Source organism: Aspergillus sclerotioniger (assembly GCF_003184525.1).
Source record: "Aspergillus sclerotioniger CBS 115572 chromosome Unknown BO94scaffold_1, whole genome shotgun sequence".
Classification (NCBI taxonomy): domain Eukaryota; kingdom Fungi; phylum Ascomycota; class Eurotiomycetes; order Eurotiales; family Aspergillaceae; genus Aspergillus; species Aspergillus sclerotioniger.
The window spans coordinates 538509-566088 of NW_020290991.1; the positions used below are offsets into that span (position 1 = coordinate 538509).

General features: G+C 50.8%; 12 protein-coding genes across 12 annotated transcripts; 4 read left to right on the forward strand and 8 right to left on the reverse strand.

Moving 5' to 3' along the window:
- Window positions 1–90: 90 nt before the first annotated feature.
- Window positions 91–1473, forward strand: BO94DRAFT_551987 (uncharacterized protein; the record flags this gene model as incomplete). The annotated part of the gene is made up of 7 exons (XM_025613567.1): window positions 91–134; window positions 315–467; window positions 513–699; window positions 728–852; window positions 914–1134; window positions 1184–1285; window positions 1334–1473. 7 exons carry the CDS (start codon window positions 91–93, stop codon window positions 1471–1473), a joined length of 972 nt encoding a protein of 323 aa, XP_025473073.1.
- Window positions 1474–1493: 20 nt separating this feature from the next.
- On the reverse strand, window positions 1494–2502 carry BO94DRAFT_580177 (PQ-loop repeat-containing protein; the record flags this gene model as incomplete). The annotated part of the gene is made up of 3 exons (XM_025615308.1): window positions 1494–2046; window positions 2141–2395; window positions 2468–2502. 3 exons carry the CDS (start codon window positions 2500–2502, stop codon window positions 1494–1496), a joined length of 843 nt encoding a protein of 280 aa, XP_025473074.1.
- A 1045-nt stretch (window positions 2503–3547) lies between these two features.
- Window positions 3548–4057, reverse strand: BO94DRAFT_541149 (uncharacterized protein; the record flags this gene model as incomplete). Its single annotated transcript, XM_025613034.1, has 1 exon — window positions 3548–4057. One exon carries the CDS (start codon window positions 4055–4057, stop codon window positions 3548–3550), a length of 510 nt encoding a protein of 169 aa, XP_025473075.1.
- A 412-nt stretch (window positions 4058–4469) lies between these two features.
- BO94DRAFT_529703 (putative mitochondrial carrier protein) lies at window positions 4470–6598 on the reverse strand. The gene is made up of 3 exons (XM_025610506.1): window positions 6036–6598; window positions 5643–5940; window positions 4470–5589 (listed from the first exon to the last, which is right to left on the reverse strand). The coding sequence occupies exons 1-3, from the start codon at window positions 6240–6242 to the stop codon at window positions 4832–4834; spliced, it is 1263 nt and encodes a 420-aa protein (XP_025473076.1). The 5' UTR covers window positions 6243–6598; the 3' UTR covers window positions 4470–4831.
- Window positions 6599–6861: 263 nt separating this feature from the next.
- On the reverse strand, window positions 6862–8665 carry BO94DRAFT_505466 (uncharacterized protein). The gene is made up of 4 exons (XM_025609543.1): window positions 8225–8665; window positions 8144–8161; window positions 7758–7981; window positions 6862–7693 (listed from the first exon to the last, which is right to left on the reverse strand). Exons 1-4 carry the CDS (start codon window positions 8290–8292, stop codon window positions 7134–7136), a joined length of 870 nt encoding a protein of 289 aa, XP_025473077.1. The 5' UTR covers window positions 8293–8665; the 3' UTR covers window positions 6862–7133.
- Window positions 8666–8959: 294 nt separating this feature from the next.
- On the reverse strand, window positions 8960–9557 carry BO94DRAFT_5854 (uncharacterized protein). The gene has a single exon (XM_025615692.1). It carries the CDS (start codon window positions 9386–9388, stop codon window positions 9023–9025), a length of 366 nt encoding a protein of 121 aa, XP_025473078.1. The 5' UTR covers window positions 9389–9557; the 3' UTR covers window positions 8960–9022.
- Window positions 9558–9726: 169 nt separating this feature from the next.
- Window positions 9727–11418, reverse strand: aspB (septin AspB; the record flags this gene model as incomplete). Its single annotated transcript, XM_025613035.1, has 3 exons — window positions 9727–10362; window positions 10418–10884; window positions 10947–11418. 3 exons carry the CDS (start codon window positions 11416–11418, stop codon window positions 9727–9729), a joined length of 1575 nt encoding a protein of 524 aa, XP_025473079.1.
- A 2392-nt stretch (window positions 11419–13810) lies between these two features.
- Window positions 13811–16530, reverse strand: BO94DRAFT_529707 (FACT complex subunit POB3). The gene is made up of 8 exons (XM_025610507.1): window positions 16375–16530; window positions 16102–16324; window positions 15492–16024; window positions 15202–15441; window positions 15020–15151; window positions 14728–14961; window positions 14605–14677; window positions 13811–14543 (listed from the first exon to the last, which is right to left on the reverse strand). Coding segments are annotated over exons 1-8 (1734 nt in total). The 5' UTR covers window positions 16377–16530; the 3' UTR covers window positions 13811–14246.
- Window positions 16531–18407: 1877 nt separating this feature from the next.
- Window positions 18408–19383, reverse strand: BO94DRAFT_6122 (uncharacterized protein). Its single transcript, XM_025616659.1, has one exon. The coding sequence runs from the start codon at window positions 19128–19130 to the stop codon at window positions 18636–18638; it is 495 nt and encodes a 164-aa protein (XP_025473081.1). The 5' UTR covers window positions 19131–19383; the 3' UTR covers window positions 18408–18635.
- BO94DRAFT_6073 (putative cellular morphogenesis protein (Rax2)) lies at window positions 19300–23305 on the forward strand. The gene is made up of 3 exons (XM_025616538.1): window positions 19300–20621; window positions 20676–22928; window positions 22988–23305. Exons 1-3 carry the CDS (start codon window positions 19469–19471, stop codon window positions 23221–23223), a joined length of 3642 nt encoding a protein of 1213 aa, XP_025473082.1. The 5' UTR covers window positions 19300–19468; the 3' UTR covers window positions 23224–23305.
- Window positions 23306–24394: 1089 nt separating this feature from the next.
- On the forward strand, window positions 24395–24990 carry BO94DRAFT_6131 (uncharacterized protein). Its single transcript, XM_025616695.1, has 2 exons — window positions 24395–24840; window positions 24936–24990. The coding sequence occupies exon 1, from the start codon at window positions 24509–24511 to the stop codon at window positions 24773–24775; it is 267 nt and encodes an 88-aa protein (XP_025473083.1). The 5' UTR covers window positions 24395–24508; the 3' UTR covers window positions 24776–24840; window positions 24936–24990.
- Window positions 24821–27508, forward strand: BO94DRAFT_551993 (uncharacterized protein; the record flags this gene model as incomplete). The annotated part of the gene is made up of 6 exons (XM_025613568.1): window positions 24821–24840; window positions 24983–25011; window positions 25086–25295; window positions 25363–25936; window positions 25989–26617; window positions 26685–27508. The coding sequence occupies 6 exons, from the start codon at window positions 24821–24823 to the stop codon at window positions 27506–27508; spliced, it is 2286 nt and encodes a 761-aa protein (XP_025473084.1).
- Window positions 27509–27580: the final 72 nt, after the last annotated feature.

Consider the following 27580-nt stretch of genomic DNA (forward strand, 5'->3'; position numbering starts at 1 on the left):
CTATCTCCAAAAGGGAATTATTCATAGTTGCCTGCCTAGTTGAGGAGTTGAGTATTATTTAGTCGGGTACTGAGGTGGTAAACTGGTAAGATGACTGCTGGACGAAATGGACTAGAGGTATTTAACGAAGAGGGGTCCTTTTCACTCACAGGCTTCACATCCTTTTTCCACTCTTTCATCTCATCGATTCAGCCCCAATAATAACTATCATCTCTTTATCGATAGCTAACTATTTGGACTCCTATGTAAGCTCTAATAAAGACCGATGGTACGACACATTATTCTTTGAACTTCAAAGACACTGACCGGGTCAGCCCAACTACTCCGGCTCTGAGAGTTTCCATCTATGCACCCCGATATTTCTGGACTGAGAACCCAGACAAGCATTTCTTTACTCTAACCATTAGTAAACGCTTACCGGATCGTGAGGAACCGAAAGAAAGTCAGCAACCATGTATACTCTCCTGGTCTCCGAGCACTGACTAGCCGGATGGATCTATTCTCTTTCATAGTCTGTATCACGGTGGTTTCCAAAAGTTAGAAGTGGAGAATACCCAGCCTCTCAATCAACCCGAGACTCCTCGTTTCTGGTCTCTCAGTGCCAGTGGTTCATCGTCATGGAAAATTAAGATGGGTCCAGCCCTTTACCAGCCTTTGAAACCAGGTGAGTTGCATGAGCTATTTTGGCCAGGAGGGGAGGTTCACGAATGAAACGTACCTGGGCAAGGACCTGTTGTCCAAGTCGACACCTGTGATTCTTCCAAGGGGTGCATGTTGCTCGTTCACTCTGCTCGAAGGGATGCCACCGCCTCGACGACGGGGTGACCCGATCATTGAGCCATGTATGACAGTGTGAGTCTTCTATATTCCCAAGTACCCTTTATGTGCGTTTTACGACTTTCTTCCGGCGAAGCAATAGTCCAGGTGTTCTGATACTCAGTCTTGAAATCGATGCACCCTCAACATGGAAAGTGAAGGAATACCTGCAAGTGACATATAAGGTCACTTACCATGGGGTTTCAGGAGATGATAAAGCTCGACCGATTACTTTTGGCCCGTCCGGCTTTGAAGGGGTTCATGCATTTGGTGTCCATTGGCATCGCCATGGTACCGACAAATGGGAGTCCTGGCATGGTACCCGGCTATCCCCCATATCTTGAGGGGGATAGTCAAGTCAATGTAGGCATGGAAGAGGACAAGTTCATTACTCTTCAGCCCTATGAGACCTGGACTTGGGGGGCCGATCTTACTTGTTTATATGACTTGCCTGAAGATGCCCGGGTAGGTGAGGCAATCCGATACCGGTTCGAAAGGTGCCAATTGGACTGGTGAGATTGGGGAACGAAGGAAAACCATATGGATACTGTGTTAACGGTGCCTGGTCTCTGGGGAGGTGCAGTTCTTGATCCTCCGGATAACGAAGGACGGCCCAAGGTGGTAGTCCCAGCCTCTGTACAGTTGAATTCACCGTGATTAGTGAAATCAATCAATCATCACTCCCTATTTCTCAACAATGGTTCTCTCTCTCCAACAGCATCCAACTCGCTATTACACTTCCTCGCCAACCCCAGCAATACCGCCTGAATGATCGCATAAACCGCACTATCAACAGCCGGCCACCCAACAAACATGAACCAATTGACCCCCGAAAACCAAGAACCAAAACAATCCCACACGGCATTTCCCAGATATGTCACCCGAAACGGCCAAGTAACTGCCAAAACCGCAAACAGAATGGCCTGTGCCTTGAGGCCTGGCAGACTGAGAGCACGCAAGGGCGAACCCTTCCAGAGCCTCGACGCCTGAAAGACCACCGACAATAGACCCAATAAAGTTATAACCGGACTCAGAAACACGAAATGTCCACCGGTAAAAAGGGCAAACATAAAGTCATCTTCCGAACTGTGATGATCACTTTTCGAACCGACACTGACGAGCAATATCGCCGGAATCAACGATATGCAAAGGAATGCTATGTATACCACTACCACACCGATCTTATGCCGAAGTCGTGAGTCGGAGGGGTATAGAAGACACAGCCCGAATCTTTCACCAGAATTAGCCCACCTCTCTCCCCTCCCCTCGCCTTAATAGATAGGTATAATCAAACGAAGAGATAATCAATGTAGGTAGTACTCACACAGCACCCATCCCCACCCAACCCACACCAAGCTGAACCAAATTCACCCAATCGCCCCAAGACTTGGGCGTTTCAACAAACATACTCGACTCGCCATCCGGCATGGTATAGTATATAAAAGCCAACAAGAACTGCTCTGTCGCACAGATCAAATTCAACAATAGATAGGAGAGCGATATCCCCGAGCCATCTTTTCTCGTCCAGAGAAGGCGCAGTTGAGGGTAGAAGGAGGCAATGGTGAGAATGAGGAGGATGCTAATAGGTGATGTTAGTTTTCATGTTAGTGTGCGATTCATGTCTTGTCTTGGTAGGGTGTACGTGACGTACACTCGAAGCCAACCGGGGAAGTGTTGGGTGGCCATTCGGGCAAATAGCATATGCTTATCTAGGTAGATACCGTACTGTACTGATGGGTAGAATGGCATGTATGTTAGTTGTTGCTGTTGCTGTTGCCTACGATCTGATTACTGCGATCATGTGATGTGTGTACTAGTAGGTATGAGTAGTAGTACTATACTCCCCCCATTCCCTTTTAGGTCACTAGCGACTATCTAGCTAATTAACATCCGTGCGGCGGTCTTCAATAAGGTCTGTGCTTCCCCCCGCCAGACAACTCCAGGATAAATGTATCACATAGGTAGGAGCTACACCAAGTACTACGTAGGTACTATTAGGTAGAGATAGACGGGGTTCGACCAATCGAAACCATGCACGTGATAGCAGGTGCACAGTCACATAGTGTACTAGTAGTATGCATTGGATTTATATCAGAACACGATAATCCTCCACGGTCCTTCATTTCCATCTTCGTGCACCTCACTCACCCATCTCTGTCTTGACAAAACATCTACCATCGAGATTCAAGCGAGGCCTGTTCATCGTGAAACTCGGTAGCATCGAACACACACACACTCATACGAATAGCAGATGTGCACCTGGAAGCAGAAATTCTATCAAGGGTGCAGATGCTTGACTATTCCGCAGAAGCAAGAAAATTGTGGAGAAGAGGGGCGAGGGGATTGTGAGATCTCAACACAGACTCCGCAACAGAGAACGGACATTGAAACCATCTCCACCAGATGTCCTATCCACACTCACCAAATGACACCATCTAGTAGCGAAGGGTCGTTTGCGTGAAGAGGAACCAGTAGGTGTCTTTTTTGATGAATGGGTATGGTATCATGTTGTTGAATGGGAGTGTCTTTTAAGTGAGCATGCTGATCTCTCTCTAGGACCAAGGCGGTTGACAACCTGTCAGGAGAATCGTTTGAATGGACGATGGTATGTAGGGGAGCCAAGGAACATGATATATGTTAATGATGTAAATGAGAATGAAATGATTGGCCAAAAAAGAAGCCACACATTAACAGAATATGTATAGTAGAATTATAGAGCGAAGGTCTCATCTCAACGCTGAAGGCTGCGTGGGTTGCGGTATTGAATATTCGGGTCATTATAATCATCAAACAAAGGCAGAGGATCCCGACCATGTCCATTGTGCATATCTGCCAGTGTTTCAGCGAGCTGCTCATCCAGCGCTGTTGTTCTATGAAGCGTCGGCTTTCTCTTCGACAGGCGAAGGACATAGACCGGGATGGGCGTCTTGCAAGTATGAGCAGTCTCATAGTCATAGTCGATATTGTTGACATCTACCACGAAATAGGAGTGTTTGCCGCGGTATATGTTGACAGATAGGAAGCACGTCTTGTACTCTGGGTAAGATTCATGAACGCAATCCTGAATTTTGGATACAAATGGACGTATAGATTTCAGATAATCCCCAGGATCGAGGACGCTGGTGGGAGTATCACCCAAGATCCGGATGGCAGTTGAATCGACCTTTTGGAGGAGTTCGAAGATGATCCTTGGGATTTGATCAATGATGTGCTCGCGGATTAGGTGTTTAGAGTCTCCCATTGTGTGGATCATGATGTGTGATGCCGATTAAAGGTATCGCAGAAGGAGTAGGAAGGGGGCTGCAAGGTACTGTGTATTCCACGCGCCACACCGCCTTAGATACTTGTGATATATGCTCAGCATCAGGTGATTGACTCTATAGTTTACTGATCAGGTCTCGCGAAGGATTGGAGTAAAAGGAGGGGATTTGTCCTCAGTAAGCAAAAAGCAGCGCCAGAAGTAGAACATCCCTTAGATCGGCCGAAACATTCCAAATTCCGGCTCCAGATGTCAACCATAACTGGACCTTCTTATCCAAACAGAAGTCTGGTACTTATTAAGTAATCAAAGACTTTTTAGTGATTCTATACAATCATGCTGTAGGGAGCTCAGTGAAAAAGCAGCTCCAGTCAGGCCTGAGGAGAAACAAAAGTGCTGAGTGTATAGTATAATACAGTGCTCATTACTCAACCTTCTAATGTCTATCAATATAACCGTACATGATGATCCTCAACCACTTCGTATAGACAAGACAGCAACCCGATCATGCAGTTCGTCATCAACACGAGGAACGGACGGGAGGGGAATGGGAATCCAATAATTAAAACACACAAAGAAAAGAAAAGGAAAAATCATGCCACACCCCCGTCGGGCCGCCTTCCCAACATACCCGTCTATAATGCTCATGCTCCGGTTATGGTGCGGTTTTATCTACAACGGTCCATACTCCGTATATGTCCCAGGCATCCCCCCCAGGAACGGGTCGAATGCCAAATGCAAATTGCAGATACTCAATCAGAGAGGGCTCAAGTCTTCCACCCCCTGGTAGGCCTCCAGTTTCTTCAAGAGGTACTGGTACATGACCAGCATCGTTCCGCTCTGGATACTAGTCCATACACCGCGAGGTCCGACTCCACGGAACCACCCGGCGATTCCCTCGGTCTGGTAGATCATCCTCAGACCGGTTAGGAACGATGAGGTATCCAGACGGGGAGCGCCCGGCGGCGCAACCGACGTCGAAGCACCCGACGTGGAGATGGGCCGCGAATGCGTGCGCAGGTTGGACGTCGTGTGCGAAGAGGTATGCTGCCGGGGGCTCTCTTTCGTCGACGCAGGCTCGCCCGTCGACTTGGGTGAATGAGATGAGGGCGAACTCTCCGGGTTCTGCTGGGTCTGAATACGGGTCTTGACGACATCCATAGGGCAAGTGATGACACCGGCCATTCCACCAGCCGTGACTGCAGTCAAGATCTCCAAGCCAAGTCCAATATCCCGAGAGCCCACCCATTCCTTCGCCAACCGATGTTCCTGTTCGTAGAATGCGAACTGCAAGGCCGAGAAGGGAAGGTCACGGTAGATCGTAGCCCTGTATCCGTAGAAGAGCGCGCGGAATCCTTCCTGGCGGACGATCGTGCGTAGCGCATCCGTGGTCGAGCGGTAGTTATATCCAGAGTTGAAGTGGGGGTTGTTGTAGCGTCCTTGAAGCTGCAGCCGCGTCTTCAGGACTTCTGAAGGGACGTATACAACGGAGGCGGCCAAGTCGGCAAAGAAACCTAGACATGTTCAGCACCGCAAACTGAGCAGCGACGGCACTGGGTTTACCTACCCCCAGACAGATACGCGACATTGGCGTTTATACCCGCATCCAGCATCTTGCGTTTGGTGAACTCATAAACACCGAAGAAGATGACGGTTCCCGGGAAGGAACCGAACAGCGCCGGAGTAACTCCGCCATACAGACCACGGAAAAGCCCTTCTTGTCGGTATATGGTCGCATAGGACGAGGTCATGGAGGTGTATTTGGGAGGGAAGTGCGGATCGCCTTGCTGCCGGGTCTTGACCGTATCTAACGAATGCATGAGCATGTCACCGCAGGTACCACCGGTGCCTCCAGCAAGCATTGCCTGTATCCAAGCCATTAGTCAGATCATGGGCACAGTAAAATGATTCAACCGCCAGGTCATGACGAAAGTTGTAACAGTCGCTTGAGGCCACATACGTGTAGATAGGGAGGACGAGGCTCCTCCTCGTCCAGAAGGGACGCCGAGTTCTGTGCATGGTCGCTGGTTGCGCTTATCGGACCGGCGGCGTGATAGACATGGTTGCTGCTCGCCACGTTGGGTAGCTGAGCAGGCGACGCGGGGGAATCGGAAGCAGGTGTCGCTGTCGTTGTAAACAGGCCCAGGACACGCGAGGTCAAGCTCATTGCAAGAATACCGCAACCCACCGGATCGTGGTGCGGGCCAGACCACGGGGGTTGGGATGCGGCGACGTTGGGTTAACGGAAGGACGCCACCCCGAAGAGGAATGGGATGACGGAAGAGAAGGGGGTTCGGAGAGAGGGGAAGCGAAAGAATCCGGGGGTCAATCAAGTGCCAACAACGGTTGGAGGGGGAGTCGTGAGCATCGCACCTCTCGATGATAAAAGATACTTCGGGCATAGCCAACGCCCGGGAGCCCAAAATTTCGGTCGGTTTCCTGTTTTCTCCGCCGTCCGAGTTAGAATGGCGGCCTCAGGCAGGCCTGCCCTTGGATCTTCGTCAGGCCCTCAGCCAATAATCCGCCTATCGACCTGCTGCTTAGCCACGGCCAGGCCGTAACTGGATCGGAGGTCTGATCAGACCCGCCGAACCCCCGACTAGGTACGCCATCTCCGATCCTGACCGAGCTCCCTACAGGCCAGCCGGGCACGAACAAAGGTTAACCATTGTCCACTACGTAGATAGTACTGTGGAGCACTCTACTCTCGCATTGTGCATATATAAGCGATAAGCAATAAGACGTATTCAAGGACAAGAAAGCTGCTGAGACATTTCACATAATACTCCCCACTTCCTCCCTCGAGCAATTAAAGATACCTTCTTTGATGCTACTCCAGTCTTGTCTCCACCCTCCTCCACTATTCACAATCTTTATTGTTCGTAAAAATGGCCGCCTTTCTCACCAAAAGATGATACCATAGGCCGTCGAGTTCATTAGTTGCTCGGCATCCAGAACAAACGGCTCCCGCAAAGCCATTCATGCAAGTAGGCCACGGGGCAATTCAACCAATTCCGTCATATATCCTGGAGCCACCGGGAGCCGTACCGTCGACCCTTTATTGGGGCTTCTTAGCACCAGCTTCGGCGCTCAACCGGTTGAGATCCGTAGCCTCGTAGGCCTGGCCCACGAATCCCTTAAAACTCTCCCATCCCTGGCGCACCGCCGGGGGAGTGCTCTGGTGGGACACCGAAGCATCGACTCTCGCAGTGAAATGACGAACAGCCTGCTGGACAAAGGAGCTCTGGGCGTATCTAGCACGGAAGAATGCCAGGTAGATGACGAAGAGAACGAAGCTACCCTTGGAGAAGGTGAGAATCGCCAAGGCCAGGCGGAAGAGAAGCGACATCTCTAGCTGGGCGACCAGGTGCATGCTGGCATCATAGTACTGTTTGACAAACCGTCCAATGGTGTCGCCCAGGGGGGAGGATCTAGCGGCAGGCTTGGGGGCGCTAGGAGAGGTGGGCGAACCGGGAGCGGCAGCACCCTGGGCGGGGCCCTGGATGGTGGGAATCAATTGGGCGCGAGTGTAAGTCGCAACATGAAATACAGAGTAAACGCTGAAAGGCAGCAGGGCCAACGGGATTTGGCGCGAGTAGAGCCAAACCAATGCCATACCTGATACTCGTGTCAGCCACAGTTGCTCCACTATCCAATAGCAATATACCACGTTATGACTTACCGAGATATTGAACATTCTCATCACCAGCCAGCTTCAAGACGATGCTAGGGACGCTGCCCTGGAGACGGCCGCGGGCAATGTGTCCCTTGTACACCACAATGCCGTATGTCGCGGCAGCGGACACGAATGCAAGGCGGTAGGACGCCTGCGCCGAGGAAGAATAGTAGTTGAAAGTGATGTAGGACAACACATAACGGAGTACGGAAAGGAGCAATGTCACATGCCTGTGATCCGTTAGCGAGGGCCCTGGTCTGGCAGTGAAAGCTGTCGGGAGATGCTTTGGCGAAAAAAAGCAGTCTTGCAAGGGCTAAGACGCAATTGCACAGGGTGTATTATGAAAGGTAGCCGAAAGGGACAGCGAGACATTTCGCAGGAGCGGAACCTACCCAGCAAACCAAGCAAATCTGAGCAGAATCAGGTTATGTTAGCACATTCCGTGAAGAGATTCCGAAACACGCGACACATACTGCAATGTTTGAGCCAAAGCCTTCAGCCTGTCAGGCAGAGGCAAGTTTGAGGGGGGAGGAGGAGCCATAGAGACCGACTGAAGTTGGACGCTTCGGGATGTCGTGAGAATAAGGACGAAGGTACTAGGGTAGACAGGAACTGCTGCAACGGAGCGGCCAACAGCAGGTGCAGAAGGGAGGGAAGGGGAAAGGGAGAAGAAGGAGCGAAGAAGAATCGGGGAAACTAATTGAGCGGTGGACGGCGCCGGATATCCACTTGGGAGGGAGGCTGGGCGGGGACAGCGGTGGGTTTGGACGATGGTTCTGGTTGAGCTGCTGGTGGTGGTAAGTAGGGTGGTAGTGTGGTAGTGTGGTAGCGTGCCGGGCTGAACTAAAGGTGCTTTGGTGCTTCCTAAGCCAGCTGAAGGAAGCTACTGTAGTCTTCTACAGTCGACCGTGTACTTTCTAGGCTCACCTCCGCTCAGCCGCACTCCGCCCCCCGTGACGTCGCCGCCCGCAATGATGCAACACCACCGGCTGCTCCAAAGCTTATCTCTCAACCTATCTTGGTCTATCTATTCGGTCATCGCCTTATCACCTGCTTCGAGGATCTACCTAGACGGGTCTGTTGTTGTGGTCCTCTCCCTCTCCCTTTCCCTCTTTCTGAGGATCACTGCGCACATCATTTGCTGATGCCTACGTCCATGCCTCCCCTACAATTAGAGCTGTACGCAATCAATCAAAATCGAGGTACTGCTAGCTTCGGGTTGCTTTTTTCTCTCTTTCTTTTGTCCGTCTCGCTTCGCTCTTCAATAACACTTAAGATTGACAACTAGCACACAACAGAAACTGCAATGGAACAAGGAAAAACGTCCAGAAAAAATGATGGTCAGGGGTGGGTGATCTCACTAAAATGTGTAAAAGAGGCAAAAGTGTACCGAAGATAAAATAAAAGTAGGAGTACCAGGCCACAACGGGGAATAGGAAATCGGCGGGAACAAGGTATAGCGTAGGCAAAAGTACATAACAAGAAGCGAAAGTGGACATGAAGCAGTGAATTCCGAACCCAAAGCGGTCTTCTAGGCCGTCACCCCGTGCGTCATCTTGCGAGTCCAGGACCAGACCACTTGGTTGAGCATCCAAGCAGATCACCGAGCCGGATGTAGCTCTTGTGTTCCTGCACATCTCCTAGTCAAGCCCCAACTGGTGATTAATTTCGGCTGAGAAAGAGAAAAGAAATCGAAGCATTCTTTTTCTGCGGTCCATCCGGTCAAAAAAAATAATAGAGTCATTACTGGAAGCAGATACGAGAAAGTAGAGGTTCAGGGAGCGTGGGGGAGAGAACAAATAAACACAAGAGAAAAAAGGCGGCGGGTTAGAAAGAGCGTGCGGCCAATCGGGAGTCGTGGAGAAATCAACATAAAACCACCAGAGCGCCTCCGATGACCATACATAACCTCGGTGGTCCGTTGTATGAGCCCCTGGGCAAAAGGCATCGGGGTGCCGGTCATGCGTTCGTTCGTCTAACGGAGAGAAAATCCCTTTCGCTTCCCCTTTTCTTCGATCGGCCTCCCGGTCTCGAGGCGAGTCTTCTTCTCTTCCAATTCCAGGCGTTGCCGTTCCAATTGGTCCTTCATCTCGCGATGTCGGGCGTATAGTTCGTCTTCGCTCTGTTTCAGCTTGCTTTCCTTCTCTGCGACCTTCTGCTGGAAGACCATCTTCATCTCCGCCTCCATCTTGGCGAGCTTCTGCTCGTGGAGAGCGCGTTCCTCTTCCTGCTTGACCGCCGGGTTGACCTCCTTGAAAACGCTTGGGTCCTGGGCCACACCCATCTGGGTAAGCTTGTCGGAGCGGTAGTTCTCGTACAGAGAGTTATTGGTGTGTTCCTTGAGCTCTTCCATGTGGGTGCGGATCAGCATCTGGCGCAGCTTAACAAAGTCGCAGTGTTCCTCGTTGTCGACCTCGATGATACCCCAGGGGTAGCTTCTGCCGCGCACTTTACGGCCGTCGGGGGTCGTAACCTCGGCATTGGCACCAACAACGGCAAAGGGGACCTTGGACATGATCTCCTGGTTCTCGGCAATAGTTTCTTCGTCGTCAAGCTCGTAGCGGGGGCCCTCGAAGATCTGAATAGAGTGGTGCTGGATATCGGCAAGGATCTAGAGCGGATTGTGTCAGCATTGAATAGCGAAGAGGCGCAGCATTTTATCATACCCTCTGCTTGAAAGCAGCAATCTCCTCATCCGTCAAGGTGTCAGCCTTGGCGATCACGGGGATCAGGTTGACCTTGGTGTGCAATCTGCGCATAACCTCGATATCGAGAGGCTTCAAAGAGTGGCCGGTAGGCTGAATGAAGTAGACACAGGCGTGGATACGGTTGTCGACAATGTTGGTTCGGTTGACCTTGTTCTCAGCCTCGAGGTAGGCATCGTATCTCTGTTCAATGTTCTCCACAATCGGGCGCCACGAATCGTCGTTGTTGACGAAGTCACCGAATCCGGGTGTGTCAACCACAGTCAGACGGAGACGAACACCGTTCTCTTCAATGTCGGAGCTGATCGATTGAATGGAAACGGTCTTGGGGATAATGTCGTGGCTAGGGCCAGTACGTTCCTTGGGGGGGTAGAGGGAGGCGTTGAAGAGTGTGTTCACGAGGGTCGACTTTCCGAGACCGGACTCACCTAGAGGCCGTATCAGTTAATCAGGTTCCGTTGAACAGATCTCTGGTGGGCTTGAAACTTACCAACCACCATCACATTGAAGTTGAAACCCTTGCGGACACTCTTACGGTGCCATTGGTTGGGCAGATTGGCAAAACCAACGTAGCCGGTCAGCTTCCGGCGAACGACATTCTTCATATCCGTAGCAGCCTGAGCAACAGCCTTGGGGTCCTTCGAGCTCACAGTCTGAGCGTTTCCAGCTCCCATTGGGTTACTGCGTTCAACGAAGGGCGAACTGGGCTTGCTGCTGGGGGGAGATGCAGAGACAGGCGTGCCATTGGCAACGGGTGCAGGTGGTGGTGTAGCTACATTGTCCGAAGCAGCGTCAGCATCTGGTTCAGGATCTTGTCTTTCACTTTCGGAGGACAAGCGATCGAGGACAGGTGAGTACGAATGACGCTTGACTCTCTCTGAGCCTTTCTGAGGAGAAAGTGCGAGAGCTTCAGAGTCTCCTTGAGAGCGACCATCCGCACTCCGATTTCTGGAACGTGCCATGGTTGTATCACAACGCGCAAGGATCCCGTATCGGAGACGATAGGAAGATTGGATGGCAGATAGAAAAGGGGTCCCCGAATCGCAGGTTGATGAAAGGAAGGGCACAGGGCGACAAGCTTACCCATTGTGGAAGTAAAGGGTATGCAGGTGATATGAAAAGCGAGCGTCGAGGAGGCAGGAGGTAGCGAGCGTCGATGAGGAAGTTCCCCTGAACCGGTAGTACCTTCTTCGTTAGCGACACAGTCCTTGCAGGAAGCAGTCAAGGGGAGGGTCTCGAAGCAGCAACGTGGACGGCGATATCACTTCCACGTACTGGGGACCGTGGGATGCAGAGAAGTGAGGGCCTACCTGGATACTACTGTTCGCCGGTCAAAGGGTGAGTGAGGTTCAGTTCAATCACGAGCAAAGGGGACGATGATGGCTGGAACCAAAGGAGGATTCTCAAGGCACGGCTAAAAAAGCAGCGTGTGCACAGGAGACGAGGCGAAACGAAACGGGAAAAAATAAACAATTGTCGGGGCGAAGGAATAAAACGGGCGATGAAAGAGAGAAGAGAAGACGTACAGAGGAACAGGGGAAGAGGAGAGCGATTGGGACCTGCGGAGTGATGGGGGTGTTTAGTCGTTGGAGCCAGACTGTTTGGTGGCCCTGTCCGAGAAAGAAAGGGGGGGCTCCAAGCTAATCCTTTAGTCTTGCTGCTCTGTCGCCCACTCTTCAGATACACCACTTTTCTACTACTCCGTACTGATTGATGAATTCTTTCTATCAGATTGTTTGGCCTGCTTTTCTATTTTCCCCTTATATGGCGCTCTCGATTTCCGATCTACCATGGCGCAAAGGTCATGATTATTTCATCCCAACCTAAAGTACTCCTATGTAGATAGTAGTAGATAAATTTACCCTTGGGTATTTATCCAGCAAATCCCAGCCTACCAAGCCCAGTCTTTGCTACCAGACATGTCAAAAGAAAAAGCAATGAGCATCCCCCAAGCAAACTCAAAGTCCCTCGAGATCGGTGGGACACCACCGCAGGCTTAATAAGAAAGGCGAAGGCCCCCAAACTCAGGATGCCGAAATCGTGGGGAACCCTGGAGCCATCCGATATTCCACTTTAGGCCGATGGGATTGGAGCTGTACACTTCACTCAGAGGGGGTGAATTAGAAAATTGAACTCCTGACCCGTGTGTGCTGCACTGTGTTGGATCTACCGGTCCTTGGGTCGAAGACAACCACTCTCAAGTTTGCTTTCCAAGACAGATCCGCTGCGGCGGGCTATTCTTAGCCTTGCCAGTCAGTCAGTCAGTCAGGTGTATCCGGTGCGAATCATCTGGACCTGCAACCATCATCCGATGGACCATTTATACGCAAGCCCGCCCGGCTACCTCACGACATACATCCATTAGGCTTACTCCAGCTGGACCCGGCAGATACCTTGTTTCAGACAGGATGCGCTTGCTCGCACCGCACGGGGCCTCTCTCATTGGGGAAAAGCATCTAGCCAGCTAGACTGGAATCTACTGATGCGTAACCGCGTAACGGGCGGGCCGACATCAGTCAGGGGGGGGGGGGGGGGGGGAGCAAAGAAAAAGGTCACCGTGGAACGGAAAAACCCGGTAAGCCGTCTGGCCTAACAGGCAGCCAATGGTTGCTGCCCGCCAACGGTCTGGAGCAAAGCGTCACACCATCCAGGGAACTTGCCGGAGGGGCGTTCCAGTGTTACTACGGGGAAGGATTCGGACAGAGAACGGGAGGCCGATCGGAATTTCGAAGCAACAATAAATCTCAAATTTAGGCCACAGTTAGATAGGGGGCTCTGACTGAGGTTGGACATGACCGCCAAATAGATACGGTAGTTGGATTAAATACTATTTCCTTCTCTGGGGTGAGCTCAGTAGTAGTACTACATACGGAGGAATTCCTTAGCTATAAATAATCCTCTATGCATCTGCGATCACAATGCATGGAACGGGGCGGCATTATTACACAGCAAGGGAGAGACATTCGGAGTAATGCTACACCATCCAAACAAAGAGCTCTCTTCCGGTCGATTTCTCGACCTGCTTGCTTGCTGCCCGCCGTTCATCCCCTACACCGCACTTCATTGTCCGAGGCCAACACCCTATCGCAAGCCCCCAAATGCAAGACAGGTTGGCCTCGCCGTACAGCACCATGGCAATCGGCCAAATCCATGCTGCAGCCACAGAAGTAGTGCAGAAAGTTCTATCTACCTACCTCGCGGACTTCCAGGGATGTCTAGTGCCGTATGATCTGTCTTGTAGTGACAATTTATTGATGTCTGGAAAACGATGGCGGCAGTCGAGGAGATACCGTCGACGCCAAAGGGTTTCTATATGGAATTAACCTTCCATGATCGACAATAACCTGGAGTCATGAACACGGATCATCCTCCGCGAAGAGCTAGTATGACATATATGCACATGCAGGAGCTCCTCAATAGTCTTGTCGATAGCAAAATTAATTGAGCTGGTTCAGATCGACCAGCCTGATATATCATATTGCCGCAACACCGAACTGACAACGGAACTAGCTATGTATGCTACATTTGCGAATGGGAACCAATGCGATGCCATTGGCCAACACTTCGTGAAACTAATCATGCCGATATGCAGTGTTCCAGAGTACAACTACAAGGGCTTCAAAAATCCAACCAGTCTAACTTCCCCGCCTAAAGATTGGGGGGGGCATCCCAGCCGCGTGGCGGCTTGGCTTCAGCGGAGAAGGACCTGATCCTGAAAGTCATGTCGGCCGGTTCATTATGAGATTATCATCATAGCAATCGGCGCGCGTCGGGAATCGGGCGGGGATGCTTATTTTCCAACCTTGGTCTTCTTTTTCGGCCGCTTGCCCTCGTCATCGGACATCGGTTCGTCTTCATCATCGTCACCGCCATCGGATGCATCCCCCATTTCGGCATCGCTTCCGCTGCCACTACTCTCGTGCGCTGAATCATACTCTTCCGCAACATCTGAGTCAGATTCGGCCTGGAAGTCCTCGTCAATTGACTCTTCGTCTTCATCAGCCGAGCCGCGGTCGGCCCGTACGTTATCGTCATCACTAGAGGCCATATCGTCGTTGTCAAGAGCAGCCGCGATGAGAGCCGAGGCCTGGTACATCAAGTCAGTTAGGGCAGACTACATAGATAGGTATCAGTAGGATTCCACATACATCATCGGACATTTCGTTCTTGAATCGAATGTTCTTCGCCTTGAAGAATTCCTCGAGTGGTTGTTGTTCCTCACTGGAAGATGTCAGCGTCTTTGCATAGCTCAGCTTTAGAAATGCGCATACCGGTTGATGTTGCTGAACTGGTGCTCTCCCATACCAGCCTTCAAGCTGACGGTGATATCAAATGTTCTGCTAGCCGAGATGGCACCACCCACACGAGACATGGTAATGATAGCAATGTTCTCAATCTGAATGTAAGTGGCAGGCTTGGGAACGAAAATCAAGCTCTTATCCAAGAAGTATAGGAGACCCTCGTTGGCCTTGATGGAACATTTAACTCCGCTGTGGCCGTGATGGCTATACAATATGTCAGTAACTCGAAAACCCTTTCGATGTAAGTATCCATATCACTGACCTGACGAAGTCCTTCGATGGCATGATGACCTTCTTGCCTGACAGCCCACGGAAGATCTTTGTAACAACCTGGTGGATGGGCTCTTCGTAACGAGGTTCCAACTTATCCTTGTAGCGGTTTTCCAAGAGTTCACTAAGAGAGCGTCAGACGGAAACCACATAAACTCATCCATAAGCACTCACTCGGTCATATTAAGCTCCAAGCTGATTTCCTCATCCAACTTCAACTGCATAACCAAGAATGGGTAGCGAGTCTGGCCTTGTCGTAGCGGAGGATCAAGTCCCAGAACGATCAATGTATGTGTGTCATCGTTCTTCGGAAGTAGGAAGAACTTCTTGATAGACGCGTACTGAATCTTGTAATCATAGGTCTTACCGCGTAACCGGAAGGATGATTCGTACATATCGATATCGAATCGGCCTCTGCACAAGATGTTAACATACTGCGATTATACCATTCGGGGGATACGCACCTGGGTGTGAGGTGAAGAACATCCAAGAACGTAGCGAAAGTGTCGCCAGCCACATCTCCAATCTCTGCCTTGTCCATGAGCGTCTCATAGAACAAGTTCGCCGCATTCTGCTCTTCGCCACCCTCTTCTTCCTCGCCCTCGTTCTCACCATTCTCTTCGTCCGCATTTTCTTGCTTGACGCCCTTCTCCGTCTTCACGGCCGTTCCTGGAATGTAGAATCGCATCTCAACAAGCTCGTCGGGGCCAGAAGCGGCTTTGCGACCACGGTTCTTCGTGCTACCAGCTGACTTTGCGGGCTCGTTACCCTCGCCACCAAGTGAAAACTCAACGGCGACTTCGTTCTTTCCGGCAAGGTTTGTGTTCGAGATCTCGGAGTAGGGAATTTCGAAGGCTGGTCGGTTTTGTACGTTGAAGGACAGTTCTGCTTTTGCAAATTCTGCCTTACCCCAGTTCCAACCCCGGAGGGCGTGTTCCCTGCTTTCCATGTTGATGCCGTACCAGATCTTGAACGCTTTGCTCAACCGCTCGAAATCCTAAAGTCGAAGGGTCAAAGATTAGGCAGGCTTTTCTCTCATAGCGACATCACCCCATGACAGGTTTAAGGGCATACCTCTTGGTCGAAACCATCGAGCTGAATGACACCCGATGAGCGCGACAGGATTTTCAGTTCATAACCCTTTGCTGCTCGACTCCATTGGGCCGCGCCAATGTTGCTGCTATCGAGAGTGAACGTTTCGCCTCCTCCGGAAGGCTTCCATCCTAAGCCAGATTCCGCCAGCTTGCATTTTCCATGTTGCTTCGAGAGGTCGAGATAGATGTTATCAAAGCTCTCCCTATAGAGAGTTTAGTATGAAAGATAGCGAAATAAAGTGAAGAAGCTCACATCTTGGAGGAGCCCTCAGGGGTGTCACAATAAGTGAAAGGGGAATTGAAGAAGGTAGGTTAATATATTCCGAGGCGGCGACAAATTCTAGGTGGATGAGTAGTGAGTTGGGGTTGCTTTATAGAGTTAAAGGTAATTGTAGGCTATCTGATAATGAGCTCCGATATCCTTTTTCCTGGAGTCTCGCGTTGCGCGCGGCTGCCTCTCACGCGGTGCGGCAAGAACTCTTGGCGCCACTTCTGCAGAATCGGTTTAGCGTTTTGTTAATGCCTGAGGCAGTAGCATAATCAACACTGTCACAGTATCACATCGTATTCACGACAGAGATGTGAATATTTCCAGGCAGGCCCATATTAGAGCCAGGGTGAGTGCTACCAATGAGAACTAAACTTACAGGCTCTCTAGATGAGACAGAAATCACAGTTCAAAGTAAGTTGTGTAATGTTTTACCACTTAATTGGATCTATACCGTTTAACATTATCCAATTTTCGTTGAGGTGAATGGAATCCCAGTCATATAGCCGAGCCCAGCATTAAATAAGTATCTAGCTTGGCGAATAGAATTATAATAATGTACTTTTGTGGCACTGTCGCGTCTCTGAACCGGTGTCGCCCTACGCCCTCCCTACAAATGTCTAAACAATTTTATATATCTGAGCAGCAGCATTACCACCCTGTACTTACGCTAGTATTGCGAGCCCGTCCACCACTACATATCTATCGAAACAAGCATTGAGCAAGGGCCATAGTGACAGCACATGACAAATCCCAACCATGAAACCAAACTGGTCTCAAAGCTGTAACACATCGGCCGACAATCAGGCCGGGTCTTAATCCTAGCCCCAAGACTAACTATGTCCTCTTCACCAGGAATACTCAAGAACCTGATAGGTGCTCCTGGCGTGAGAACACATACGGATAAGAAGCGGGCTAACCACGTCGAAGAAATGAAGCTTTCGACCTTGCTTAATTCTGGTAGCCTCCAAACATCTGGGCTACCGATCTATTTCCAATTCAGATAATACTGTTGACTTAGCAAAGCCCCGTGGGGACTCATAAATCAGGACATGGACAGCTGTCTGCATTCAACCCCAGATCCCACGTTATGGCCCGCAGAGTCTGTTGTTAATTTGCGTAGTAGTAAAGCTTATTTCTCAGATTCACCAGGCCCTACCGGAAGATAATAATGGAATGGGTTCATTTAAGAGGGCTTAGCTCGACCCTCCTGATATGTGAATCTTTTATAGCCACCGAAAGTACCTTTGAAGTATAGTCAAACACTTGTCAAGCTGTAGGACGTGGTTTTTGCCGATGTATAGGTTGAGAGCTGTATGCCTATCATATGTGGTCGATATGCTCAGGCTAGTGAGAATAATGACGGCATAGCTCCGGCTTGTACTCCGGATGTCGTCTGATTTGGAATCCAAACTTGCAGCGATCCGTTCCTGTTCTGGAAAACATATCTTACATATCAATCGCAGTTTGATATGTCCAAGGTTTCGTCTGATATATCAATATATTGTGGTCACGATGCCTCTCTGCAAGCATATATAACTAGTGGATAAACTGCCCCCATAGACTGAAGCGAGCTAGTATTTGCCTGTCTGCACATAGAGGTGCCTGTTCGCTCACCCAGAATGTAAGTGAAACCTCATCATCGCTCAATATAACTACCTGTACTCCATACGTAGGGAGTGACGTGAGAATTCAGCCCCATAGTAAGGAGAAGGATAAGATAACCCCACGAAACATACCCTACTCTGATTGTAATGTTTAGAATGCAGCAGGCCTGCTGACCTATGCATCACATCATCTGGGGCAGCCTTCGATTAAAGTCTGAGGCGATGGGGCATTTACACGGTGAGTGCCCAAGAGAGATTGTTTAATGCCTGAGCGTAAGAAACCAATGACTGAGGGATTGAATAGCAAATATCTGCCGGAGTCTAGTACAGAGCCGATCAACATAAACAAGATGTAGCTGCATGTAGGGATATTGTGTAAAAAGCCAAACTTAATGTACCATTGCTGTAGGTATATTAGGTTAGGCTTCTGTAACATGTTCATGCGACTCAAGGTTGCATGACACACCGCCAGTAAGGATGACTTCAATAGGGTGAGATGCACCGATCCTGAGATGACGGCGGTAAATTGAGGACCGTCATCTAGTAGTCTTCCGATGCAGTCCATTATGGCTGTCGCTGCGATGGCGTCCAATATTAGGGGTTGGGATAATTGGAGCAGATCGCCTAATAATAGGAAATTCACCGGCTGCAAGGTGTCTCATCAGGGTAGTCAGTAGTAGGCCTGCATTTGATCAAACCAGCCCTCTGTCTAGTGTCCAGGCCTTCCGAGTCATTGGCAAGGTTGGTTTTGTTTTGTTCGATATGATCGGAGGGTATGCAAATAGTACACAGTAGTAATCGTGAGGACCACCAGTGAGGCCCGTAAATTGAGGCCCCCCCACCGCAAGTGGACACCGAACAGTGGCTCATTATCTCATACGCAACCCGCGGCCCCATCGCGGACGAGTAATGGGAGCGTATCACGTACCGGACCGATGTAAATCCCGGGCGCCCCTCCCGACGGTTCGCTTTTTCGCAAGTGGGCGGTGGTGCTGGTGGAACCGGAGCGCGGCGCAGAAGGGCCAGAAGGGCAGGCAATGACCGGGCGGGAAATGATGGTACCTGAAAAACCACCAGCGACGACGGGACTTGAACAAACAAGCCCCTGCCTGCCATGTCACTCGTTCGCTCCATCCAACTTCATCCAGTCATTCGTTAATTAATTTTCACCTGGCTGTGGCCATTCCTGTAGTATCGGGCTCCTCTGCCTGATCTCACATTCATTCATTCCTTATCTCCTTCGCTCGCTTTTTTGTTTTTCTGCATCTGTCTTTTCATGTTTCTGGCCCGACCACTCCTTTTCTCGTGTTCCTCGTGCTGGTAGCTCAGCCTCCCATTAGAGCACATTGTCTTTCTTTGAACCAAATTCATCCATTTTTCTCAACACCTTTCTCGGATCCCAGCAACTCGCAATTCCCCCTTCTCTTCTTGGGCCTCACATTTTCTTCGGGCTGTCGTCGCGAACCTAAACAATGAGGGCTCCCTCACTGTTTGGGCCTGCGACGGCTGGCTTGTCAACCGTCCTCCGCCTTGGGTATTTTCTCCAGTTGACCCCCGCTTACGGATTGACCTTCCAGTCCGTCACAGAGCCCGAGTTGGATCTTTCGCCATTGGGTCAGGTCGCCCTCACCGGAGACTTCGATGCCGTCTCGCTTTATCAGTACACCGAACAGTCGGACGCAGCGACCGCAAATAACAATGCGCAGTCTATTCTCACCCCTCTCCCGAACGGGATACTCACGTCACTCTCGACATCCAACGCCCACATTCGTGCGATGTGCCCCTTCACCAAGGAAGACGGAACGTTCTCGGGTATATTTGTGGGAGGCAACTTCACCAGCTTGGGAGGAGTCGAATCGGAAGGCGTCGCATTGTACAACCCAGACTCGGATAAAGTGACGGCCTTGTCAGGACTTTCAGGCTCGGTGTCGGCTTTACTTTGCGATCAAGAAACAAACAGTGTCTATGTTGGAGGAAACTTCACTTATTTTAATATCTCAAACGCGGTCGCCTGGGTCGGAAATGAAGGCTGGTCGAACTTGTCCTTTGGTGGCTTCAACGGGCCCGTCAATTCGATTTTGAAGGCCAAAAATGGCCATATCGTCTTCGGTGGCTCCTTTGATGGCATCGGGAATTCTACGTCGGTCGATAAGGACCCGCAGGTGATCAATCTTCAAAATGCTACGATTACTTCCGACGCCGAGTCCTCGACAAGCGGCTTCATCAGTCCTCGCAATATTATCTGTCAGACGAGCGGCGACGATGGTTCCGGGAAGACATGGCTACTCGAGAATAATTCCCCCGGATACTGGCGCGCAGAAATGGGATTCGAGTATACGCCTACCAAGTTCAAGTTGTACAACACTCATTACGAGGGACGAGGCACGAAAACGTTCTTGTTCAGAAGACTTCCAGATAATGGAATCATGAACCTGACCTACACCGATCCTGATTCCGGCAATGCTGCTTACTGCGACCAGTCTTGTCCACTTTCCAATAGCACATCGGAGAAGTACCGTGAGTTCCGCTTTGTCAACAGCGTTGGCATGAGTGGCTTCCAGATAGAGGTCTTGGATTGGTATGGCAATGGCGGCGGCCTAAACGGGATTGAAGTTTTCGAGAACAGTTAGTTTACCTTGTCTACTTCTAGATTGGACCTAAGATTACTGACTCTGGCAGACATCTATGCATACGCCATGGATGCTTTCAACGAACCCACGTGTGCAGACTTGAGTTATCCCTCGAAATCAACTCGCACGGGATCATGGTCTACGGCAGCGTCCGGCCAGAGCTCATCCCAATACTTGACCACGCAAGTGACCGACTCAAACGCGACTAGCGCCTCAGTAGTATTTGAACCAGATGTCAAGCAGTCAGGCAATTACTCGATCAAACTGTACACCCCTGGCTGTGAGCAGGATGGCACCTGTAGCTCCCGTGGCATCGTCAATGTGACCGTCACCGCCACCAGCGATGCTGATGAATCTGCTCAGACGCTCATCTACCAGACCAACCTGTACGAGAAGTACGACACGGTCTATACCGGCCATGTGGATGCCAGCGACAGCTCTTTCCGCCCGCGCGTCAAGTTGACACCGATAACAGGCCAAGGGAACAGTGTCACTGTGGTGGCCTCCATGGTCCAGTTCGTGGCGAACTCCTTGTCGGGAAATTCCAGCGATGACTTGAATGGTCTATACGAGTACAATCCGTCGCAGGAAAGCACGAATATTACAGAGTCTGCCATCGATCAAGCAGGGCTGGCACTTGAACACGGTGCTTCAGTCTACAGCTTAGCCAGTCATGGTAGTACCATCTACGTCGGCGGCAATTTCTCAAGCTCCAATATTGAGAACGTCATGTACTTTGAACAGGACGGCAATGCGACAGCAATGCCAAAGGGTGGACTAAACTCTAAAGTGTCTACCATGACGGTGTTGAGCGATTATCTCTATGTCGGCGGAAATTTCACGGATACTTACGCTGGTGGAAACGACGGTCTCAGCTACGTCGCAGCGTATTCCTTCAACTCGAAGACCTGGTCAGCACTAGGCGCAGGTGTCAATGGCCCCGTCAACAGCGTCCTTGCTCTCTCACTTAATGTTTCTGTGGATCTCAACGAGACCATCGTTGGTGTTAGTGGTGATTTCGATCAGTTGCTTCCCTTTGATAACAGTCCGTCGACCAATGTCTCTGGTTTTGCCGTGTGGGTTCCTTCGCACAACAACTGGCTACAGAATCTCAACGTCAGCCAACTGGACTTCGCGGGCCAATTGTCAGCTTTTGCGGAGGCTGATAATGCAACCATTCTTGCTGGCAGTCTTTCTTCTGGCGGCATCGCTGCTGCCGGCGCTGTTGCTCTCCTCTACGACAATAAGCTGGGTTTGGAGCCTCTGCTGACGGATTTTAATACAAGCGGTCAGACCTTCACAGGTATTTATGATACGAGCTCTGGCAATAACCTTACGATCCTTGGAGGCCAGTTCACAACCAATGCGACTAATGGGTCTGCAATCGAGAATCTCGCTATACTTGACGGTAGTACCGGGACCATCCGTGGCTTGGGGGCAGGCATTGATAGCAACTCTACCTTTTTGGCATTAGCAATCTCGGACAAAATTCTCTATGCAGGTGGAAATGTCACTGGACGCGTGAGCGGTTCTACTCTAAATGGACTGGTCGCGTACAGCATGAGCAACAACACCTTTTCCGAGCATCAGCCACCCCGGTTTATTGGTGAGGATGTGACGGTCAACGCTATTGCTCCCCGCCCTAGCTCGAACCACATTTACATTGGGGGGCGCTTTCAAAGCGCTGGTGCTCTCCCATGCCCGGGCGTTTGCTACTGGGATACGGAAGAACAGCAGTGGAATCGACCAGGCGCGACTTTGAATGGAACCGTGCTGGCACTCAAGTGGCTGAACAGCAAGGAAATACTGGCAGTTGGAGATCTCACTATCAGTGGGAATCAGTCAGTAGTCGCAACCTATGTGGTGAAGAAACAGCAATGGCAGACTTTCGAAGGGGCTTCCTCATCCGATATTCCGGGAACTATCACTGCGTTCACTCCGGCCAATACGCAGGTGACGAAGTTTTGGCTTGCGGGCGTGTACACCAACGGCTCCAGCTTCATTGCCCAGTATGACGGTTCCAGCTTCCAGTTTGTGAGAGACGTGTTCGATGACGGGACCGACATCCGTGGACTCGAGGTCCTTCCCATCAACCAAAACCACGATGATGTTAGCGTTCTGAATGACGACCAAATGCTTCTGGTCACTGGTCGGCTTCAGATTCCGGATTTCGGAAACGCCTCTGCGGCCTTGTACAACGGGACGACGGTGCAGCCTTTCTTGCTCTCTTCTAAGCCTGATGGCCAACCGGGCAGTATGGCCCACATGTTTTTCCAGAACCAGAACCCCTACACAAGCGGAGGTATGCATTCGTCCAGTGGATCTATGATAATGTTGGACTCAGACTAACGCTCCATCCAGGCAAGCACCTCTCCAACGGTATCGTCGTATTGATATCCTTCTGTTGCGCCCTCGGCTGCGTCTTCTTGATCGTCATAGCCGGCATCATCTTTAACAAGATCCAACGCCGTCGTCAGGGCTACATGCGGGCTCCGCAAGGATTTGGAACCGATCGACCTTCCAACATGCGGAGACTTCCCCCGGAATACCTCTTCAACTCCATTAAGCAACCCAACCCGGGTGCACCAGCCATTTGAGTTAGAACGAGGGGCGAGACGCCCCACATCTATCCACGAACCATTTCGGAGCGAAAAACAAAACGACATCTAATCTGACACCAACCACCATGTGGATTCTCATCTGATACCTCAGAACGGCGTTCTTGGGAAACAATCTATCATATACCCGACTCTTTTATTCTTAATCTGTGATGCTGCTGACCTCATGTTTGAAAGAGGTCATTGACTTTTCCGTTTCCCTCCCATCATGTCCTAACTTCTTGTGCACTATGCGTATGTATGTTCTCGCTGGCCCGGGGCTGATTGACCGCCATTCCCGGGGCACCTCCAATCTTTGTGACGTTATTTGTGATCTGTCTTGATATTGTACCATATACACCATGTCTCTGACTTTGGTGACTTGCCTTTCATTCCTCTTGAGTGCAGTGGATGTCATGTCACCGGGTTGACATGTACATGTACATATTCCCGCGCGAGATCGCGGTAATGAACCAACCATACTTTCCATGAACCTTTGCTACTTCTCTTACCCACATCTATCTTCAAGCCTGCGTATGGATTTATACACCAAAATGTATACCATTTCTTGCCACTACCCTTACTAATGAAACCCGAGGCAAGTCAGCCCACATTCCTTTATGACGTGGAAGGATCCAACACCACCTGATTGTACCTGTGACCTACGTAGTATGATCGGATGGGGATCCACATGCGAACCAAAACACAAAGAAGACGGAACATGATTCGTCAAGAGGGAAGCGATCTAAACGGGGACATGTGTGAACTTAATTTATTTAGATCCCCGCCCTCTCCACGTTGTTGATCAAGTCATGGTGCAGGGCGGGTGCACATCGCAGATGGATTTGGGATGGGGGCCATTACTACTGGGTAAGTACCTAGACTTAGCATCGAATGAGAGAGCAGACGCGTGCAGGAAGGGGGCAGGATAAATCTGAACCAAGAAAAGTAGTGCACCCAGTCAGGGCCAGTATGTCTGGATTTCCAGATCACATGAGTGGATTTCCCCGCAAGGCAGACAGGCCCATGACGGCCGGAGGAAGGATAGTGCGGTGAGGCCGGGGGCGGGAATCAGCGGCCGACTGGCCAGACCGAAGGGAACGGACTAGGCCGACTCGGGAGATTGGCCTGGAGACTGAGCCTGGAGGCCTTAGTGTCCAACCCCGGCGAGCCCTTGCGAGGATGGACTAGACTAACCCCCCCGCTTTCTTTTTCGCTCGCCTGTTTGCTTGCTTTTCCCCCGTCCCGCTCTGTTGGCCAGAAGCAAAAAAAGGGCAGAAAGCGGATGGTGAAAGTCTGGCCGTCGCTCGCGCTCTCCTTTTCGCGTCTTTTTTCCCGGACGGCCGTTCCGTTGCAGCCTCCTTCGTCTTTCCTAGTTCCTGGCCTCTGCTCGCCCTTTGTTTCCCCAGATTCATCGCTCTCCGCCTTGGTCCTCGGGCCTAGTCGCTTTTTAGGTCGCTTTCGGGCTAGTCTCTCGCTGGCTGACCTCGACCTGCTCACCTCTCTCTCTCTTCCTCTACCCTCCAGAGTGTTGTTATCGGCCCACCACTGAGCCCTTTCGGATGCTGCAGCTCATCCGCCAACGGTTCCATCCGGTATGCGATCCCGCACAGGCTGGTACGTCGAAAACTCAGACCCCCATGTCATGTTGGGAGACCGGGAACTCCCGCCCCCAACCTCTACCAAACCATCATCTTATTCTGTGTTCCAAGTAATTGAGAAACTGACTCTTCTGCCTTCTGGCACAACACCGCCGCAGCTTGACGTGTCGCACTCGGAAACTCAAATGTAAGTTACGGCCTTGCTTACGACTACCACCACTATCAAGAAATCCAGGACTAAACAAAAGGTGTTGTGGCTAGGTGACGAGCAGAAACCGGAGTGCTCTCAGTGTCGCAAAGGTGCCAGGGAGTGTCGTCCCAGCGAGGGGATCGTTTTTCGCCATCAGCAAAATGCATCGATGAATAAAGATCTGAGCGATGCTTCCACCGGACGTGGCAGTCTGAAGGGGTTCTATTCGTATAAGAATACCTTTGATGAAGACAGCGTCTGGCTCGACATCCCCAAACATGGTACGGACAGGGAACTTTTTGGGTGTGAGGTTTTCCAGAGTCTGACAGGTGCTTGCCTCCTCTTTAGTCATCTTCGTTGATAACTCAGATCCGTATGCGGAGGACCTTGAGGCCGCTCTAGGAGAGTCCGAAGCCGCCCTTCTTGCCGCAAGTTCCCACACTCGAGCGTGGAGCGCCCAGCGTACGTCGTCCGCAGACGGCGAAACTCATCGGTTGAACACTCTTTCAACGGTGGCAGCTCACGACCGCCTTTCTTACCCTCCCTTGAGCATTGATCAACAGTCCATTCCGCCGACAGATAACGGCGCACCTTTTAGTAATGTCCCAACCACAGCATCTTCAGGTCCTTCTCCAACTCAGGTGCGCGGCGTCATCGCACCTCAGGTCTCTCCTCCTCTTTCGATTACCACCAACAATAACCATAATAATAATATCAACTTCCTTCTTAATCCTTCCCAATCTCGGTCACCGCCTGTTGATCCCAATATTCAGCATGCACCAGAGCGTAGGGGCTCCTCATTGACCTCCAGAGCAGTAGTGCCGCGAGCCACGTCTACTGATTCGAAGCCGGAGGTGCCTGCAGAAACAGACTATGAGATTGCGTATCTTTTGAGACATTTCTCAGAGGTCCCAGGACTTTGGTAGGTCACACACGCTGTCAGTTCCTGAAAGACATTGTTGATGGAATAATAGGATGGACCTCTTTGATCTAGGAACATATTTTGCATCGTCCGTTCCGGTCAGAGCGCTCCAGAATCCCTTGTTGAAGTATGCCGCCTGCGCGTACGCTGCAAAGCAGCTGGGTCGCGTGAAAGGAGCAAAGGTGTCCACTGGTGGTGTTCATACAAGACATCTTGCACATAACGTAGATTGGCCTTGGTCTGGTGCCAAGTACTATGAAAAGGCCATCCAGCTCTTGATGAAAGAATTGCAACCCGATAAAGGGCCTCCGCCGCTGAGTACTCCAGAGGCGTTTGGCCAGTGGCAGGCTGCTGAGTTGTGTGAAGACAACGATAATCCTCGAAAGCGCAGAAGACGTTACTCGGATAGTCGATTTTCCAAGGGGGTACATTCTGATGAAATACTCGCTGCAACGGCCATCCTGTCTGTATATGAGTTTTTGGATGCCACAGGTCCAGCCTGGAATCGACATCTGAGCGGTGTGAAGTCCTTGTTGGATGTTGCCGAGGTGGGAATGATGCCGGTTGAGCAGCGCCATTCTCCCGGGGGGACTGCATTGCAACAACCCAAGCTATCAGGACTTTCCAAGGCGAGAAAGGCGACTTTCTGGAACTTTGCGAGACAAGACTACCTAGCTGCCTGTGAGTGCATATCATGAGGGTCTAAAGGACCGCCATTCCTTTCAATGTGCTAATCGGCTCGCGACAGTCATCAATGAGAGTCAAACAAGGTTAAACACTGATGATCTGGTATTGTGGACCGAGGCAGGTCTTCAAATCGACAGCATGGGCTTCGTACGTTCCAAAGGCACGAGCACGACAGGCTTTCCTGACGATGAAGAGCCCATAAAGGAAGACCTCGTTTCAAACGGTCTCGTCTGGATTCTCTCAAAGATCGTGAATTTCATCAATGCTGGAGATAACATCCAGTTGAATCATCCCGGCTCGATGGATACGGGCCCTCTGGGTCTTTCGCAACAGGTTTTGCTGGAGCGATGGTATCGCCTGGAGGCTGAGCTTGATGTCTGGTATAATGGCCTTCCCGAGACGTTCCAGCCCTGTGGTCGGGTTGAACTCTCTAAGTTGCCACAAAATAAGGACAGCGACAAGTTTGACGCTGGCACGCTGTCTGAGATATGGTATAGCATACCTATGTGCTCCTCAGCCATGCAGCATTATCATATGGCTCGTATCCTTCTTCTCATAAATAAGCCGCATGCGTCGACCAGCAGACGGAGCACCATCACTGATAGACTCAATTCCTATCGCTCGATTGAGAGTGACATCCGGTTTCATAGTCGTGAGATCGTCGGCATCGCCCTGGCTTGTCCGAATGGCTCGGTCCGGATCAACTCTCTCCAGCCGCTGTTTGTCAGTGGCCAGTGTCTGACGGAGCCCGGCGAACGACGGTCGGTTCTGCAGTTACTGCAAGGAATTGAAGCCGATCTTGGCTGGGCAACTGAGTATCGCGTAAATCAGCTGCTTAGAGAATGGGACTGGGATGAAGATTCCGTGGATGCGAGCGTTCCGTGAGAGTCCACGATCCAAGACACCTGACGACTTGGACTTTTAGGCTCACAGAGGGTCGGTTATGAGCCGCTCCCC